The 19,299-nt window shown below is 41.3% G+C and overlaps 1 protein-coding gene across 2 annotated transcripts in view; it reads right to left on the bottom strand.

The window, feature by feature from the left end:
• The window catches only part of LOC124776646 (caspase-1-like), a 136,672-nt gene that overhangs the window by 52,533 nt on the left and 64,840 nt on the right, over positions 1-19,299 (bottom strand). For both annotated transcript variants that reach the window (XM_047251737.1, XM_047251745.1), the window contains one exon: positions 11,762-11,940. In XM_047251737.1, the coding sequence (XP_047107693.1) occupies positions 11,762-11,940 (179 nt within the window). The remainder of the gene's footprint in view (positions 1-11,761; positions 11,941-19,299) is intronic.

Genomic DNA, 19,299 nt, shown 5'->3' with positions numbered 1-19,299 from the left:
CCAGAATCTCTCTCTATAGCTAGAGCACAAGTTTTTAACAATGTTATTTGATATCCTTAAAACATTGCAAGATAAACAATTTCAGCCTGCTCAACGTATTTATATCGTAGATGAAAGCGGTCTTCTGACAGTTCAGTCCAAGAAAAGCAAAGAGTTTGCACTCAAAGATGGAAAACAAGTTGGAGTCGCTACTTCAGTTGAGAGAGGTTAGCTGTCGACGTTTGTAATGTGCACGTCTGCACGAGGAAATTTCATTACCGCTTTTGTAATCTTTCTTAGGCGAAGAATGAAGGTTAAACTTAAAAATGGTCCTCCTCCAGGAACCGAATGTGCGTGCCACACTAGCAGGTGGACGAAGAGCTAACATTTTTTTATTAGTTTGAGCATTTTCTTAAAAGATGCAAAACCAACCGTTCAAGATCCAGGTCTACTAATCTTAGATGGTCACTCCATCCATACTAAGAACATAGGTTTCATTGATAAGGCCAGAGAAAACCATAAAACTGTTGTATGCTTGTCCCACACTATAGCCCTTCAGGCACACTTGGAGGAAGCAAGCAAGAAATTGATAAGGATCCAGGGATATTGGGGAGAGGAGGGTCGTTGGGAACTGGCAGCTGGTAGGAGGATAGGAAGAAAGAGAATGCGATCTGAGAGTTTTGTCATCAACACCAAAAACAGGTCTCTACCACTGCTGGAGTTAGTGGAGAAGAGCCTCAGGTAGAACGAGGAGCAAAAAATGTGCAACACATTTCAACTGAGGCCAAGAAGCTTAGGAGTGTACAAAGTGTTAGGAAGAAGAAAGTGCTGCTGCTAGGTAGTAGCCATGGGCGAGGTGAAGGCCTTCAGTTACAGGAAAGTTTAGGGGCAGTGTACCAGGCCACCAGTAGCTTCAAGCCAAATGCAGGGCTAAGTCATGTGATAGAGGACCTATGGTCTTTATGTAAGGAATTCACAAAAGAGGACCATGTAGTGATAGTGAGTGGGGCAGGAGACAGCTAGGACAGGGATGGGGCATATGACATAGGTGGTGACGTGCACAGGATAGCTTCTCTGACTCATGGCAGTAAGGTACCCTTTGTTGAGCTGTTCCGGGGTCATGATCGGCCACACTTTGACGGAGCTGTGATGCGAATGAATGTGGCGTTAGGGATCGCTCTGAGGGCAGCCACCGTTGCTCATGTTTCTCTGGTGCCTGTTGGGACTATCAACAAATGGGGTTTCAATAGGAATGGTCTGCACGTAAACAGGACTGCAAAGGGAAGATTGGTACAGCTGATTCATGAAAGTTTAGGGGGTAGATCTCGGGACACACATGGTCAAATACCTGTTGTTCATATGGTTGAAATGGCTCTGAGCACTATGGGACTTAACTTCTGAGGTCATCAGTCCTCTAGAACTTAGAACTACTTAAACCTAACTAACCTATTGACATCACACACATCCATTCCCTAGGTAGGGTTCGAGCCTGCGACCGTAGCGGTCCCGAGGTTCCAGATTGTAGCGCCTAGAACCGCTCGGCCACTCCGGCCGGCCAAATACCTGTTGTCATGGGTAGGAAAAATAAGTCTTTTTTAGGATAAATACAGACAACCTACCTAAAGCATATCTCCAGCACTTTAAAAAAATACTGAAACAATCACTCAGAAGACATTTTAACACTCCAAATACTACTCACACCAGATGTCACAAAGAAAAACGAACGATTGGAAAGAGTAACATGGGGCATTTCACAGACTTAACAATCCTTCATCAAAACATGCAATCAATAAAAAATAAAATACAACTATTAGAAGTTGAGCTCCAGTCTTTGGACTGCACAGTAGTTTGTGTTACTGAGCACTAGTGTAGAGACAGAAACCCAATATGTAGTGTTATCATCTTATGATAGGACAAACTCTTACTGCAGAACTGCTTCAAGGGGTGGAGGATCATGTATTTATATGAAAAGAGGTCATAGTTCAAATGAAGACATGACCTCAGTACAGTAAGTGAAGACAAACACTTTGGAATATCAGCTATTGAATTAACAGGCCTTGATATCACAAAGAAATTAATCATTTTATGTGTGTATACATCTCTCAGTGGTAGTGTGAACACTTTTTTCAATAAATTAACACAAGTTCTAGATAAAGTCTCAAGTATAAGGTCAACATAATTCTGTGTGGGGACATTAACATCAATACTAATATCATAAAAGAATCTAGCAGCACCCTCATAAATATCCTTCAAAGTTTTGGTGTGTCCCTATCTGTCAATAGTGCAACAAGGATTACTACAATGACTGCAGCAGTTATTGAGCACGTGGCAACAAAAATGAACAGGGAAAAATGTGACGTATCTGTAAAAGGTCTCGGACTATCAGACCATCTCTGTCAAATAACAACAGTAAAATCAGGCATCAAATCATTCCCTAAACTACAAGCCTACAAAGGACATTTATCACAAATCAAAATAAAAGATTTTTCAAAGGAACTTGCAAAACAAAGCTGGGATGAAGTGTATAAGGAAACCAATGTGAATATGAAATTCTCTAAATTCTCCTCATTATTTAAATTGAACTTTGAAAACGCATTTCCAGAAGCATGCATGTCTGTTTCAACATCTCACAAAAACAGATGGATAACAAGAGGTATTAATAAGTCCTCCCAAACACTTCAATAACTCAGTTCCATCAAAAACAGTCACAATGATCCAGAATACTTAAATTTCTATCACAGGTACAAAAAGATCTATAGGGAGGTGCTGATTGTTGCAAAAAAGGCATTTAATGACAAAATAACATATAATGCAGAGAATAAAAGCAAAACAGTCTGGGATGTTACAAAAAAGGAAACGGAGAGAGGCATAGAAACACAGAATAATATTCTGTTAAGGGAGAGGGATAAGGTAATAAATGATCCACAACACTTAGCAAACTATGTAAATGAGCATTTTTAAAGTATTGCAGAGAAGTTACAGCAAAAATTCCTCAAAACAAATATTACATCTGTAAATAATGTTGCACTAAATACAATGCTGTTACTTCCAACCACAGAGGATGAAGTCAATCAAACTGTTCAAAGACAAAAAAATAAAAAGTCAGTAGGCTTAGATGAAATAGCAATATGTGTACTGAAAAAATGCATAGAGATTATACAGGGCTTCTTAACAATTATATTAAATGTAACCATCACATCAGGGACATTTCCAGAGCAGTTAAAACAGGCAAGAGTCGTACGTACCTTTGCTTAAGAAAGTTAATACAGAAGACATAGAAAATTACTGGCCCATTTCCCTGCTGTCACCATTCTCAAAAATAATAGAAGCCATTATGAAAGATTAATGAATTACCTGAATAAATACAACCTTTTGAGCGAATCGCAGTTTGGTTTCCAAAGTGGCAAAAATATGGTGTAGTTGATGCTCTTGACAAAGATGAGTGTGTCACAGGCATATTTTTAGAACTTTCTAAGGCCTTTGATACAGCTGACCACAAGATTATATTAAATAAATTAGAAGCATTAGGAATAAGAGGGGTAGCTAATGACTGGTTTCGATCATACCTAGCAGGTAGGGTAAAAAGAGCAGAGACACAAACTTCAAATAGATCTAAACATTTAGTAAAACACTTAGTGGAACCAAAATGCATTAATGTAGGGGTTCCACAAGGTAGTGTATTAGGACCAATACTATTCCTGATACACATAAATGACTTTCCCAGTAGTGTTATAGTGAAAACATTCTCTCTGCTGATGACAGCAATGTTAAAGTCACTCCTTGCAGAGAAAACAAAGGAAACTCTCAAGGAAGTTTATGATTGGTCAATAAGCAATAAAGTGACATTGAACACAAAGAAAACTAATGCCACGAATTTCAGCTTGAAGAGGGAAAATGAAAATTTTAAATTAAATGTAAATGGGACCTCTATAGACTGTGTAACAAATGCAAAATTTCTAGGAACGAATATTGATTCTCAGTTGAGGAGGTGTGAACACACAAAGGTACTTGCAAACAGAATGCCATCTGTATGTTATGCCCTTAGAAGCCTATCATCAGTGTGTAACATGCAGTGTCTTTTAGTTACATACTGTTCACATGTACACTCAGTTCTTAGATATGGCATTCCTTTTTGCAGAATAAACGCACAAAATGTGAACTCAATTTTCAAAATCCAGGAAAGAGCCATAAGAATAATAACCAAAAATAGTAGTCGAGCTCATCGTTAAGATCTCTTCAAAACACAGGGGATTTTAACTGCACTGTGTGAATACATTTACCAATCAGTTGTACACATCAAAAATAACATTGGCAATTACTGCTAAGCAGCTCTGTCCATGACCATGGAACAAGAGCTACACTCAACTTACATTTACCAAGAAAAAATAAACATAAAACTCAAAACAGTATTTTTTACCAAGGAATAAAACTGTACAATAAATTGTCAAACGAGATGAAAGAAATTGCAAATATACACTTATTTTAAAAGACAGCTAAAAAGTATCTGTTATGCGATACATTTTATACATTGAAGGATTACTTAGGTAAAACAGAGTAAGGGTTTGGTAAAAATTGTTATACAAATAAATAATAATAATGATTATAAAACATCCAACATTCCATTCCATATGACACCTTCACACTGTTTTTTTCCTTCTTTTTTCTTTTTCTAGAAAACTTAGCCCCAAGCTAAGCATTGCACAATACTAACACCTCTTCCTCTTTCTGAGCTCAACATCTCACTTATTATAGAGGGATTCTGATTCAGTTTTTCAGGATACCAAATGGGAAGCTGTGGTACAGAAAATGACCCAGTGTGTGTGTGTGTGTGTGTGTGTGTGTGTGTGTGTGTGTGTGTGTGTGTGTGGGTGGGTGGGTGGGTGTATGTGTGTGCGTGTGTGTGTGTAGTGAGTGATGTGTTATGAAACAATGTGTGTATGGTGTGTGCAGTAACTGACACTGAGATATGAGTGAACAGTGTGGCAGTAGATTATTTAATAAGTTATTTGTAAAAAAAAATATTGTACACCAGGAGTAAATCTAATGATTGTCACTAACCAGAAATCTGTAAACGTATGTGTATACGAATTAGCTTATTTTAAATTGGTCTAAACTTGTAAATACTTTTGCATGTCTTATATCCTTGTACAAAAGAGATCTACAGATGGATAAAGCTACTACTACTACTACTACTACTACTACTACTATTAGTCACAAACTCCAGCTTTTTGATGTGGGATTCATGTCTTCTTTTAAAACATCTACACACAAGCTAGTGAAATTTCTTATCGCAATAATCCACAAAGAATTATTAGGCAGTTTCAGTTAAGTGCATGCTTGAGTGAAGCGTTCCTTTGTACAGCCGTCTTACTGTCAGCAATCAATGGCTTTAGAAAGTGTGCAGTTTTTCCTCTAGACCCTAATGTGTTTACTGATATCCCTTTGGAAAGGGACAGTAACATTGTGCCTTGTTCAAATATTTGTTCTTCTCATTGCGAAACTGCTGGGTCTTCTGCATGTACAGGTCTCTTTTGACGCTGTACTGCTGTGTCTTCTTCAGGTAGGTCTACTGGTTTATTTCCAGATTCAACTTATGAGCTGTACTCAAGTGCAGGCTGCCTTCAGATTATAACTGATAAGACTTCTCCAAGAGAAGGTTCCCCTTAGCGTGAGATCACTGAAGAACATACCTCTTAGTATCCAACAGGTAGGTTTCACATTAGCCCAAAGGCTGTAAAACACTGCCCAAGAAACAAAGTATGAATCAAAGACAAATTAGGAGTAAATAAATAAAACCTACCATAATCACTTCAATCTCTTGTAAAAATGTGTTTGTTGAAAGTAAATGAGAGAAACAAATAGAGCTTTTAATGAAAAAAAAGGAATTCTGAAGAAAAACAACAGATAAGGCCAATATTCAACAATGTAATGCAACACAGAAACAAAGTAAGAAGCTAAAAGTGGGAGCAAACACTAAGAGAGTTTCTGCTAAAAAGAAGCTTTCTGAAGAAGAAATGGAAGAAGAAAATTCCACTGGTGAGGACAGTGACACAAACTGCTTTTACTGCAAGGAAGCGTTTTCTAGATCTAAAGAAAATGAAGAATACATAAGATGTCAGAGGTGTAAACGCTGGGCACATGAAGTGCGCACCGGATATGATAGGACGACGACAACTAGATGTGTGAATTTTGTACATGACTTAATATTGTTCCTGAATGGATAAATTGAGAAAGAGTTAGACTGAAAAAGTAACCCATAGTTAGTTGTTGATTTCTTTATTTGCACCGTTAGGAATAATTAATACTTTTAATTTGTTGTCCTTTTTGAATCAACAATGTATTGAAACAAGTTTGCTTCTCATTTGCTTTATTGTTCTCCCAATAACAATCAGTGGTGAAATAAAAACTATTAGCCAAACCATTTTTTTAACTAAGCAGTCTATTTGGGAATGGTGGCAAAGGACTGGCCACTTTACACCATCAGGTAGGGAAAAGTGGCCACTTTACAGGGTGACTCACGAAGATATGCAAATATTATAATATGTTATTCTGCAAGAAAAACAAAAGAAAAAATTCATATAAACATAGATGCGTAAATGTTTATTTATGGAGATACGGCTAATAAAAGTTTTTACCTATAAATTAGCAACTTCGCTTATATGAAGCATCGCAAAACTGTACGACATTAAAGTAAAGCACGATTTCCATTGATTTCTACATCTACATCTACATCTACATGATTACTCTGCAATTCACATTTAAGTCCTTGGCAGAGGGTTCATGGAACCACAACCATACTATCTCCCTACCATGCCACTCCCGAACAGCGCGCGGGAAAAACGAATACCTAAACCTTTCTGTTCGAGCTCTGATTTCTCTTATTTTATTTTGATGATCATTCCTACCTATTTAGGTTGGGCTCAACAAAATATTTTCGCATTCGGAAGAGAAAGTTGGCGACTGAAATTTCGTAAATAGATCTCGCCGCGATGAAAAACGTCTTTGCTTTAATGACTTCCATCCCAACTCGCGTATCGTATCTGCCACACTCTCCCCCCTACTACGTGTTAATACAAAACGAGCTGCCCTTTTTTTGCACCCTTTAGATGTCCTCCGTCAATCCCACCTGGTAAGGATCCCACACCGCGCAGCAATATTCTAACAGAGGACGATCGAATGTAATGTAAGCTGTCTCTTTAGTGGACTTGTTGCATCTTCTAAGTGTCCTGCCAATGAAACGCAACCTTTGGCTCGCCATAACCACAATATTATCTATGTGGTCTTTCCAACTGAAGTTGTTCGTAATTTTAACACCCAGGTACTTAGTTGAATTGACAGCCTTGAGAATTTTACTATTTATCGAGTAACCGAATTCCAACGGATTTCTTTTGGAACTCATGTGGATCACCTCACACTTTTCGTTATTTAGTGTCAACTGCCACCTGCCACACCATACTGCAATCTTTTCTAAGTCGCTTTGCAACTAATACTGGTCTTCGGATGACCTTACTAGACGGTAAATTACAGCATCATCTGCGAACAACCTAAGAGAACTGCTCAGATTGCCACCCAGGTCATTTATATAGATCAGGAACAGCAGAGGTCTCAGGACGCTTCCCTGGGGAAGTTTTACTCGATGATTTGCCGTCTATTACTACGAACTGCGACCTTCCTGACAGGAAATCATGAATCCAGTCGCACAACTGAGACGATACCCCATAGACCCGCAGCTTGATTAGAAATCGTTTGTGAGGAACGGTGTCAAAAGCTTTCCGGAAATCTAGAAATACGGAATCAACTTGAGATCCCCTGTCGATAGCGCCCATTACTTCGTGCGAATAAAGAGCTAGCTGCGTTGCACAAGAACGATGTACTCTGAAACCATGCCGATTACGTATCAATAGATCGTTCCCTTCGAGTTGATTCATAACGTTTGAATACAGTATATGCCCCAAAACCCTACTGCAAACCGACGTCAATGATATAGGCCTGTAGTTCGATGGATAACTCCTACTACCCTTCTTAAACACTGGTGCGACCTGCGCAATTTTCCAATCTGTAGGTACAGATCTATCGGTGAGCGAGCGGTTGTATATGATTGCTAAGTAGGGAGCTATTGTATCAGCGTAATCTGAAAGGAACCTAATCGGTATGCAATCTGGACCTGAAGACTTGCCCGTATCAAACGATTTGAGTTGCTTCGCAACCCCTAAGATATCTACTTCTAAGAAACTCATGCTAGCAGCTGTTCGTGTTTCAAATTCTGGAATATTCCATTCGTCTTCCCTGGTGAAGGAACTTCGGAAAACTGCATTGTTGTTATTGATCTGGTTAATCTAATAAGACATGTCCCACATGTGTATCTGCATCAGTTTTCCAGAACATCCAGAGAAGCAAAGATTATTATACAAGTAAATTTGTTTACTCTGCACTGAGAATGTAGAAACGTTTATGTCATTGTTGGCAACCGTTAGTGAGTTTCAGTCGTTTCCTAACTTTCAATCGAGTTTGTTTTCTGTATTTTTCAGTGAAAGAACATAATAACAACAGTGTACTTAAGTGAAACCACATAATAACTGTTGTAGTTTGTAGGTTATTTATGAAATAGGGATGCCTTTCAAATTTACGACAGAGGAATACGCCGATATGAATTTTTATTTAAGGCAAATGTGATAATAATGCTATGGCTGCATTTAACAAATATCGCGTACGTTATCCAACTCTCAGGATTCCGAAGGCACGAACCATTAGTGAATTATTTCGAATGTTATGCCAGATAGGTTATCTACCTAGCGTTCATAATTAGTAGGAGCGATCGATACGTGAGGCCGATGATGAGAATATTATGGATGCTGTTCAACGTAGCCCGTGTACCAGTACACGACGTGTCTGTCAACGATTAAGCATTTCACAATCTAAGGTATGGCGTACACTGGAGTACAATAATCTGTATCCTTACCATAAATAATAAGTGCATCATTTCCATCCGGGAGATCCTGCCCTTCGCTTGGAGTAGTGCAACTGGTTAAATACTGATCGGCAGTTACAGAAATACATTTTATTTACTGATGAGGCACAGTTTACTCGAGATGGTATAAACGATTTACATAACGAGCACGTATGGTCTGAAGCAAACCCACATGCAACAGTGCAACGCAATTTCCAGCAGCGATTTAGCATAAATGTGTGGTGTGGTATAATCAACACACAATTTATTGGACCATTCATTTTCCCAGCACGTCTAACTGGCGAGACGTACTTACAATTCCTTCTATAAAAAATGCCCCGCTTGCTCGAATATGATCCACTTGCTACGCGATTGCAAAAGTATTTTCAATATGGCGGCGCGCCTCCACATTTCACCAACGCCGTTACAACACATTTAAATGAACATTTTCCCCAGAAATGAACGATCAATACACGTGAGGTATCACGTGCTCGCATTATGAATGCAGTAGGCGAAATTAAGAACAATCATACGAAGCTGAAACAAGCAACAAGTGCAGCTAAATGCATTGGACTCGGTAGAGGAATTTTTGAACATTTATTTTGAATTTATTGTGAAATTGTTTATACATTGTACAACTTCCTTAACACTGAGCTTTGTTTTCTTCGGTTTAACATGAATTCACGTCCGCTACGGTATTAATAAAAGGAGATTATCTGACACATTCATACAGCTTCAGTTAACGTAATTACCATTATTTTTTCAAAATTTAACTCTCCAAAACTTGTGCTGAAAACTTAATTTTGGAAAACTACTGCAGATACGCGTCTGGCACACGTTTTATTAGATTCACCAGAACAACAACAACAAAATAAATGGAAATCGTGCTTTACTTGAACATTGTACAGTTTTGCGATGGCTTCATATCAGCGAAGTCGCTAAATTTCAGACAAAATCTTTTATTAACAGTAACTCCGTAAGTAAACCTTTGCGGACCTATGTTTATATGAACCTTTTTGTATGTATTAAGCATGCGCACATCTTCGTGAATCATCGTGTATAAGCATTCAGAAAAACGTTTATATGTCACATAAAATATACTTTTACCTTAGCTATAAATATTTGGTATCATACCTGAAGTTTTTCCACTACTGGCCTTTAAATTTGCTACACCAAGAAGAAATGCAGATGATAAACGGGTATTCATTGAACTAGAACTGACATGTGATTACATTTTCACGCAATTTGGGTGCATAGATCCTGAGAAATCAGTACCCAGAACAACCACCTCTGGCAGTAATAACGGCCTCGACAAGCCTGGTCATTGAGTCAAAGAGCTTGGATGGCGCGTACAGGTACAGCTGCCCATGCAGCTTCAACACGATACCACAGTTCATCAAGAGTAGTGACTGGCGTATTGTGACGAGCCAGTTGCTCGGCCACAACTGACCAGACGTTGTCAATTGGTCAGAGATCTGGAGAATGTCCCGGCCAGGGCAGCAGTCGAACATTTTCTGTATCCAGAAAGGCCCGTACAGGACCTGCAACATGCGGTCGCGCTTTATCCCGCTGAAATGTAGTGTTTCGCAGGGATCGAATGAAGGGTAGAGCCACGGGTCGTAACACATCTGAAATGTAACGTCCACTGTTCAAAGTGCCGTCAATGCGAACAAGAGGTGACCGAGAAGAGTAACCAATGGCACCTCATACCATCATACCGGGTGATACGCCAGTACGGCGATGACGAATACACGCTTCCAATGTGCGTTCACCGCGATGTCGCCAAACACGGATGCGACCATCATTATGCTGTAAACAGAACCTGGATTCATCCGAAAAAATGACTTTTTGCCATTCGTGCACCCAGGTTCGTCGTTGAGTGCACCATCAGAGGCGCTCCTTTCTGTGATGCAGTGTGAAGGGTAACCACAGCCATGGTCTCCAAGCTGATAGTCCATGCTGCTGCAGACTCCGTAGTACTGTTCCTGCAGATGGCTGTTGTCTTGCAAATGTCCGCATCTGTTGACTCAGGGATCGAGACGTGGCTGCACGATCCGTTACAGCCATGCGGATAAGATGCCTGTCATCTCGACTGCTAGTTGGGATCCAGCACGGCGTTCCGTATTCGCCTCCTGAACCCACCGATTCCATATTCTGCTAACAGTCATTGGATCTCGACCAACGCAAGCAGCAATGTCGCGATACGATAAACCGCAATCGCGATAGTCTACAACCTGACCTTTATCAAAATCGGAAACGTGATGGTACGCATTTCTCCTCCTTACACGAGACATTCCAACAACGTTTCACCAGGCAACGCCGGTCAACTACACTGTTTGTGTATGAGAAATCGGTTGGAAACTTTCCTCATGTCAGCACGTTGTAGGTGTCGCCACCGGCGCCAGCCTTGAGTGAATGCTCTGAAAAGCTAATCATTTGCATATCACAGAATCTTCTTCCTGTCGGTTAAATTTCGCGTCTGTAGCACGTCATCTTCGTCGTGTAGCAATTTTAATGGCCAGTAGTGTAGATTCGAGTAGTGTATGCCACAAGGTTCTATTAAGAGCCATGACTTCATGAAAATGCGATTTCACTTAGAGTGGCTACTTTACCCCATCTTCCCCTAAATAAAATCTGTGACACTTAAATTGATTGCAAGTTCAATACAGCTATCCCTACATTGCAGACTGCAAGAACAGTTGTGTTATATCTCAATTTGTGGAACAAGCTGTTATGATTCAAAGTGATATCACAGCGCTGACCAAAAAGCTTACTGAAAACAGAAATAGGAAAAAAAATCGCCGGAATCTGTTTCGACTCCTTGGGGCTGCGTACCTGTATGAAAAAGAGCTTGGGTTTGCCGGCGAGAGTGGGGCACAGCCTGGCTGTGAACGGTTCCCACAGCTCGCTGACGTTGTACTCGCGGTCCCTGGCGTCCAGCTGGCCGTTCCTCTCACCGTGCGTGAGCACCGCCACTGCGACGCAGTCACGGTTGCTGTGCTTCTGATCGGCCACTGAAAACACAGGTTACACGTAAGAGTTGGCAATACTGTCTTAGGATTTAAAGGTTGGCTACAGCGCGCAAACACAAGCTCTGGAATCTAAGATATTGTTGTCGGTCTTCGCAGCGCACGGATTAATTTAGTGGCAGTTTGGAAGCCAGTGTAGGAGCCCGCCTGCTGTGGTGCGCACGTGTGTCGGGCGAGGGGTCGTCGCCGAGCTGCCGTACTGCCGTGTCCGCCAGCAGCGACACAGGATTTGGTATTGAGTCGACAATTTTTATAATTTGCAGCGTGCTTATCTATTTAAACAAAAGGGTTTGTGTATGTGCGTAGCAGCAGACGGTAATTTTAATAATGATAGGAGTTGAATTCTTAAGCGAAACCATTGTTAGGCGAATAGATTAAGTATTGATTTCTGTCATTGATTTCTTTTTTAGTTGTCAGGGAATTGTTTCACTATTATTTAAATGAGATATTTCAGTCTGTCTCAAGAGTTTGATTAATTTGTAATATTGCTTTAATGCCACTGGAGGCAGATCTAGATACGAAGCGATTGTTCAAAGAGCTTCTAGCGTTTTGTTAATTAAATGAGAAGGAATCGCTTTCAGAATATAGTTTTTGAAAAAAGGAATTACTTGTTTGGGTTATCATTTATCGAGTTTAGATTTGACCAAACCCTTTCTCTTGAATTTTATGTAGTTGCAGTAAGCAGCAGCAGCAAGCAGCAACAGCAGGAACCCCCATACAGAACATGCATTGCACTCAGCATGAATGATAGGTTTTTTATCATCATCATCATCATTTAAGACTGATTATGCCTTTCAGCGTTCAGTCTGGAGCGTAGCCCCCTTTATACAGTTCCTCCATGATCCCCTATTCAGTGCTAACATGGGTGCCTCTTCTGATGTTAAAGCTATTACTTCAAAATCATTCTTAACCGAATCCAGGTACCTTCTCCTCGGTCTGCCCTGACTCCTCCTACCCTCTACTGCTGAATCCATGAGTCTCTTGGGTAACCTTGCTTCTCCCATGCGTGTAACATGACCCCACCATCTAAGCCTGTTCGCCCTGACTGCTACATCTATAAAGTTCATTCCCAGTTTTTCTTTGATTTCCTCATTGTGGACACCCTCCTGCCATTGTTCCCATCTACTAGTACCTGCAATCATCCTAGCTACTTTCATATCCGTAACCTCAACCTTGTTGATAAGGTAACCTGAATCCACCCAGCTTTCGCTCCCATACCACAAAGTTGGTCGAAAGATTGAACGGTGCACAGATAACTTAGTCTTGGTACTGACTTCCTTCTTGCAGAAGAGAGTAGATTGTAGCTGAGCGCTCACTGCATTAGCTTTGCTACACCTCGCTTCCAGTACTTTCACTATGTTGCCATCCTGTGAGAATATGCATCCTAAGTACTTGAAACCGTCCACCTGTTCTAACTTTGTTCCTCCTATTTGGCACTCAATCCGTTTATATTTATTTCCCACTGACATTACTTTCGTTTTGGAGATGCTAATCTTCATACCATAGTCCTTACATTTCTGATCTAGCTCTGAAATATTACTTTGCAAACTTTCAATCGAATCTGCCATCACAACTGAGTCATCCGCATATGCAAGATTGCTTATGTTGTGTTCACATATCTTAATCTCACCCAGCCAGTCTATTGTTTTCAACATATGATCCATAAATAATATGAACAACAGTGGAGACAGGTTGCAGCCTTGTCTTACCCCTGAAACTACTCTGAACCATGAACTCAATTTACCGTCAACTCTAACTGCTGCCTGACTATCCATGTAAAGACCTTTAATTGCTTGCAAAAGTTTGCCTCCTATTCCATAATCTTGTAGAACAGACAATAACTTCCTCCTAGGAACCCGGTCATATGCCTTTTCTAGATCTATAAAGCATAGATACAATTCCCTGTTCCACTCATAACACTTCTCCATTATTTGCCGTAAGCTAAAGATCTGGTCCTGACAACCTCTAAGAGGCCTAAACCCACACTGATTTTCATCCAATTGGTCCTCAACTAATACTCGCACTTTCCTTTCAACAATACCTGAGAAGATTTTACCCACAACGCTGATTAAAGAGATACCTCTGTAGTTGTTACAATCTTTTCTGTTTCCATGTTTAAAGATTGGTGTGATTACTGCTTTTGTCCAGTCTGATGGAACCTGTCCCAACTCCCAGACCATTTCAATTATCCTGTGTAGCCATTTAAGACCCGACATTCCACTGTATTTGATGAGTTCCGACTTAATTTCATCCACCCCAGCCGCTTTATTGCATTGCAATCTATTGACCATTTTTTCCACTTCCTCAAATGTGATCCTATTTCCATCATCATTCCTATCCCATTCTACCTCGAAATCTGAAACATTACTGATCGCATTTTCACCTACATTGAGCAAATCTTCAAGATATTCCCTCCATCTGCCCAAGGCATCCGGAGGATTCACCAGCAGTTTTCCTGACCTGTACAAAATACTTGTCATTTCCTTCTTACCTCCCTTTCGAAGACTGCTAATTACACTCCAGAATGGTTTTCCAGCAGCTTGACCCATAGTCTCCAACCTGTTTCCAAAGTCTTCCCACGATTTCTTCTTGGATGCTGCAATTATCTGTTTGGTTTGTTTCTTTCTTCAACGTAACTTTCTCTGTCTACCTGAGTTCTGGTATGTAGCCATTTTTGATACGCCTTCTTTTTCCTTTTACAGGCTGCCTTGACTGTATTATTCCACCAAGCTGTTTGCTTCATCCTACTTTTACACACTACTGTTCCAAGACATTCTTTGGCCACTTCTAGTACTGTGTCCCTGTATCTTGTCCATTCCTTTTCCAATGACTGTAATTGACTACTTTCAACTAACTGGTACCTTTCTGAGATCGCTGTTATGTACTTGTGCCTGATTTCCTTATCCTGAAGTTTCTCCACTCTTATCCTCCTACATATGGACCTGACCTCCTGCACTTTCGGCCTCACAATCCCAATTTCACTGCAGATTAAATAATGATCAGTGTCATCAAAGAATCCCCTGAATACACGTTTGTCCTTCACAGCCTTCCTGAATTCCTGATCTGTTATTATATAGTCAATGACAGATCTGGTTCCCCTGCCTTCCCAAGTATACCGGTGAATGTTCTTATGTTTAAAAAAGGAGTTTGTGATTACTAAGCCCATACTGGCACAGAAATCCAAGAGTTGTTTCCCGTTCCTGTTGGCCTCCATATCCTCTCCAAATTTACCCATAACCTTTTCATACCCTTCTGTTCGATTTCCAATCCTGGCGTTAAAATCACCCATGAGCAGAACACTGTCCTTGTCCTTTAATCTAACAACTACATCACTGAGCGCCTCATAAAAACTATCCATCTTATCTTGATCTGTCCCTTCACAATGCGAATATACTGACACAATCCTAATTTCCTTGCTAGAAACTGTCAAATCTATCCACATCAGTCGTTCGTTTACATACCTTATTGCAACTACGATGGGTTCCATTTCTTTCCTGATGTAAAGCCCTACACCCCATTGTGCTACTCCTGCTTTGACTCCTGACAGGTAGACCTTGTATTCTCCCACTTCCTCTTCTTTCTCACCCCTTACGCGAATGTCACTAACAGCTAAAACGTCCAGCCCCATCTTACTTGCAGCCTCTGCCAGCTCTACCTTCTTCCCAGAGTAGCCCCCCATTGATATTAATAGCTCCCCATCTCATTACCATTTGTTTGCCACGTCGTATCTTAGGAGTCCCTGGTTTGTCAGTTAGAGGTGGGACTCCGTCACCTCCAAAGGTCCGAGGCATTTTGCTCTGATTGTTGCCAGCATCATATTTAAAGTACCAGGGAAGCAGGTTGCTAGCCTTACTTGCCCCGAGTCCCATTGGGTTTTACCCCTAACGGCTGAGGGTCTAACCGGTGGATTTGGTAGTCTTTGCCGTATGAGCACAAAGGTGACCACGACTCAGAATATGTCCGAGATGCCCAGCCTTATTCCAAAGTAACTGGTATTCCGACTGTCGGGACCACTTACTTGGCCACTCATACGTTGCCCGTGGTTCATGAACTAGGACATGACTACAGGAACCCACACCATGAACCACTAGGTTTTTAACGTTTTTGTTAACTAATGGAATGCAGCAGATCAAGCAGTGGCGGCAGAAAGACCAAGTAAGTTATTTGTTGCGCACAGGACCAATTGAAAAAAATAAAGTTCAGGCGAACTCTGTAATAGTAAAGTTAACAAGAGTACAAGCACGAGATTTTCAGTAGAAAACACAAGATAAGAAGACAGAGCTCGCGACTTTCACACGCTTGAATTCCGAAGAATCTGTCACTGTCCTTGCGAATTTAATTTATTTATTTTTGTACCATGATACACTGATGAGGCAAAGAAACTGGTACACCTGTCTAATATCGTGTAGGGCCCCCGCGAGCACGCAGAAGTGCCGCAGCACGACTTGGCGTGGACTCGACGAATATCTGAAGTAGCGCTGGAGGGAATTGACACCATGAATCCCGCAGGGCTGGCCATAAATCCGTAAGAGTACGAGAGGAGTGAACAGCACGTTACAAGGCAACCCAAATATGCTCAATAATGTTCATGTCTGCAGAGCCTCGTGGCCAGCGGAAGTGTTTAAAATCAGAAGACTGATCCCGGAGCCACTCTGTAGCAGTTCCGGACGTGTGGGGTGTCACATTGTCCTACTGGAATTGGCCAAGTCCGTCGAAATGCGCAATGGACATGAATGTATGCAGGTGACGAGACAGGCGGCTGACGAACTTGTAACCTGTCAGAGTCGTATCTAGAAATATCAGGGGTCCCATATCACTCTAAGCGCACACGCCCCACACCACTACAGAGCCTCCACAAGCTTGAACAGTCCCCTGCTGACAGGAATGGTCCATGGATTCATGATGCTGCTTCCATATCCGTACACGTCCATCCGCTCGATACAATTTGAAAGGAGACTCGTCCGACCAGGCAATATGTTTCCAGTCATCAACAATCCAGTGTCGGTGTTGACGGGCCCAGGCGAGGCCTAAAGCTTTGTGTCGTGCAGTCACCAAGGATACACGAGTATCCAAAAGCCCATATCGATGATGTTTCGTTGAATGGTTCGCACAGTGACACTTGCTGATGGCCCAGCATTGAAATCTGCAACAATTTGCAGAAGGGTTGGACTTCTCTGTCACGTTGAACGATTCTCTTCAATCGTCGTTGGTCCCGTTCTTGCACGATCTTCTTCCGGCCGCAGCGAAATCGGAGATTTCACATTTTACTGGATTCCTGATATTCACGGTACACTCGTGAAATGGTCGTACGGTAAAATCCTCACTTCATCGCATACCTCGGAGTTGCTGTGTCCAATCGCTCGTGCGCCGACTATAACACCACGTTCAAACTCACTTAAACCTTGATAACCTGTCATTGTAGCAGCAGTAACCGATCTAACAACTGCGCGACAGGTGTTGTCTTATATAGCCGTTGCCGAACGCAGCGCCGTATTCTGCCTGTTTACGTATATCTGTATTTGAATGCGCATGCCTATACAACTGTTTCTGGCGCTTCAGTGTATTTCCAAAAAATAGAATGTTAAGGAATCATCTGAAAAATCGAATTACTAATTTATTCATATAAAACACATTTAACCAAATTGTCTACTTCGCGGTCGAAAACAGAAATTCAGATTTAACGAGTCATACGCCGCTTGGTACAGGCATAGACAATGAAAAGCGAACTTCGAAATAACATTGAATAATTGAGCTACAAAGCCTGGTTGGAATGTGCTTGAACACGTTTCGAAATCTTGGTTGTCGAGACGCCTGTTCGGTAATGTAGTCCGAGGTCTACGTCAAGTTCGAAAGTGACAATGTGTAAGTTGGTGCAGCCGTGAAAGTCGCAGACCGTGGAAACATATTAATTTTTGGCATAGGTCCAGGTCTGCATTCGCTTCTCACACAGCGCAGGCAACTAAAAATGATTCAAATGGCTCTGAGCACTATGGGACTCAACTTCTGAGGTCATCAGTCCCCTAGAACTTAGAACTACTTAAACCTAACTAACCTAAGGACATCACACACATCCATGCCCGAGGCAGATACGAACCTGCGACCGTAGCGGTCGCGCGGTTCCGGACTGTAGCACCTAGAACCGCTCGGCCACCCCGGCCGGCGCAGGCAACTAAGAGAGACTACTGAAAATATACCCAGAACGATTAAATATATCTGAGTAATAGTAGATATGTGGCGAATTTTCCGACCTACGCAAGTAATTTCAAACTTTTATGCGTGCCGAATTATGGCCCCACCTATTTTAACAACGGAATATCACGTTTCTCTCATAAGGTTCGTCAGGCGTATCTTTTCTGGTGGTTTCGACAGATATTTTTAATTTCATTTCTGCACTGTCTAGTGGGAGCCAGCCCAAATAATTACTGCTAGACACGTCTTTCAGGCGACGCCCGGTGTCAATTCAAAGCGTCGGTTTGTTTCCGAGTACTGGTACCTTGGCGGGCCTGTTCCCCGGATTTGACGCCTGTAGACTTTTTTCTGTGGGCAAAGTTGAAAGACGCTATGTCTGATGACATGGAACGACATATAGCTACAGCCTGCTCGGACATCTCCGCTGAAATGCTAGCACGTGTGCAGCAGTCGTTCCATACCAGACTGAAGGCGTATATTGCCGCTGCCGGTGGTCATTTTGAACACAACCTGTGGTGTCCAGTTGTCTTGTTTTTGATCAGAGTCCACACAACCAGTACATGCACTTGTGGTGTTCTTTAGTGCGCGCTGCCACAGGTAATTTACAAGTGTCGCTGTGAGAACTTTTCAAAATGCGATATCTCGGTACTGCAACAAACACCGCTGACGTTCTAATTTACCCTACTTTTAGACTGTTAACCTCAACAGGCATCGTTCCATTCAAAATGTGTACGTTTGCACAAAAAATATACTTTATAAGTATTATTACAATTTGGTTAAATGTGTTTTATATGAATAAATTAGTAATTCGACTTTTCAGATTGGCTACCAATTCGAGCCCCTGAATACCAACCCACTCTGTGAAAACCGCACATCAATGGCACTTTCCATTTCCGCAATATTTGCGTTGCAAGTTTTAGGTGATTCACGCTGTATATACAGGGTGTTTCACAACTCATATTACACGCATCTAGAGTTGTCGAGAGGCTTAGTAGATCAAGTTTTACATTGGAACCCCGTGTTAAGAAAAGTCATCCATCGAAGCTACAAAAATTATAAAGATTAAAATGCAGTATGCAACGTCCCCAGTTAAAAATTTTCTTTTGGCTACATGAGCGTCTGACATTAAAAACATATGCTGATATACAATATGTG

This window comes from Schistocerca piceifrons, chromosome 1, assembly GCF_021461385.2.
Source record: "Schistocerca piceifrons isolate TAMUIC-IGC-003096 chromosome 1, iqSchPice1.1, whole genome shotgun sequence".
In the NCBI taxonomy this organism is placed as follows: domain Eukaryota; kingdom Metazoa; phylum Arthropoda; class Insecta; order Orthoptera; family Acrididae; genus Schistocerca; species Schistocerca piceifrons.
The sequence above is the reverse complement of the archived record's forward strand: the minus strand, read 5'-3'. Positions and strand labels throughout refer to the sequence as shown.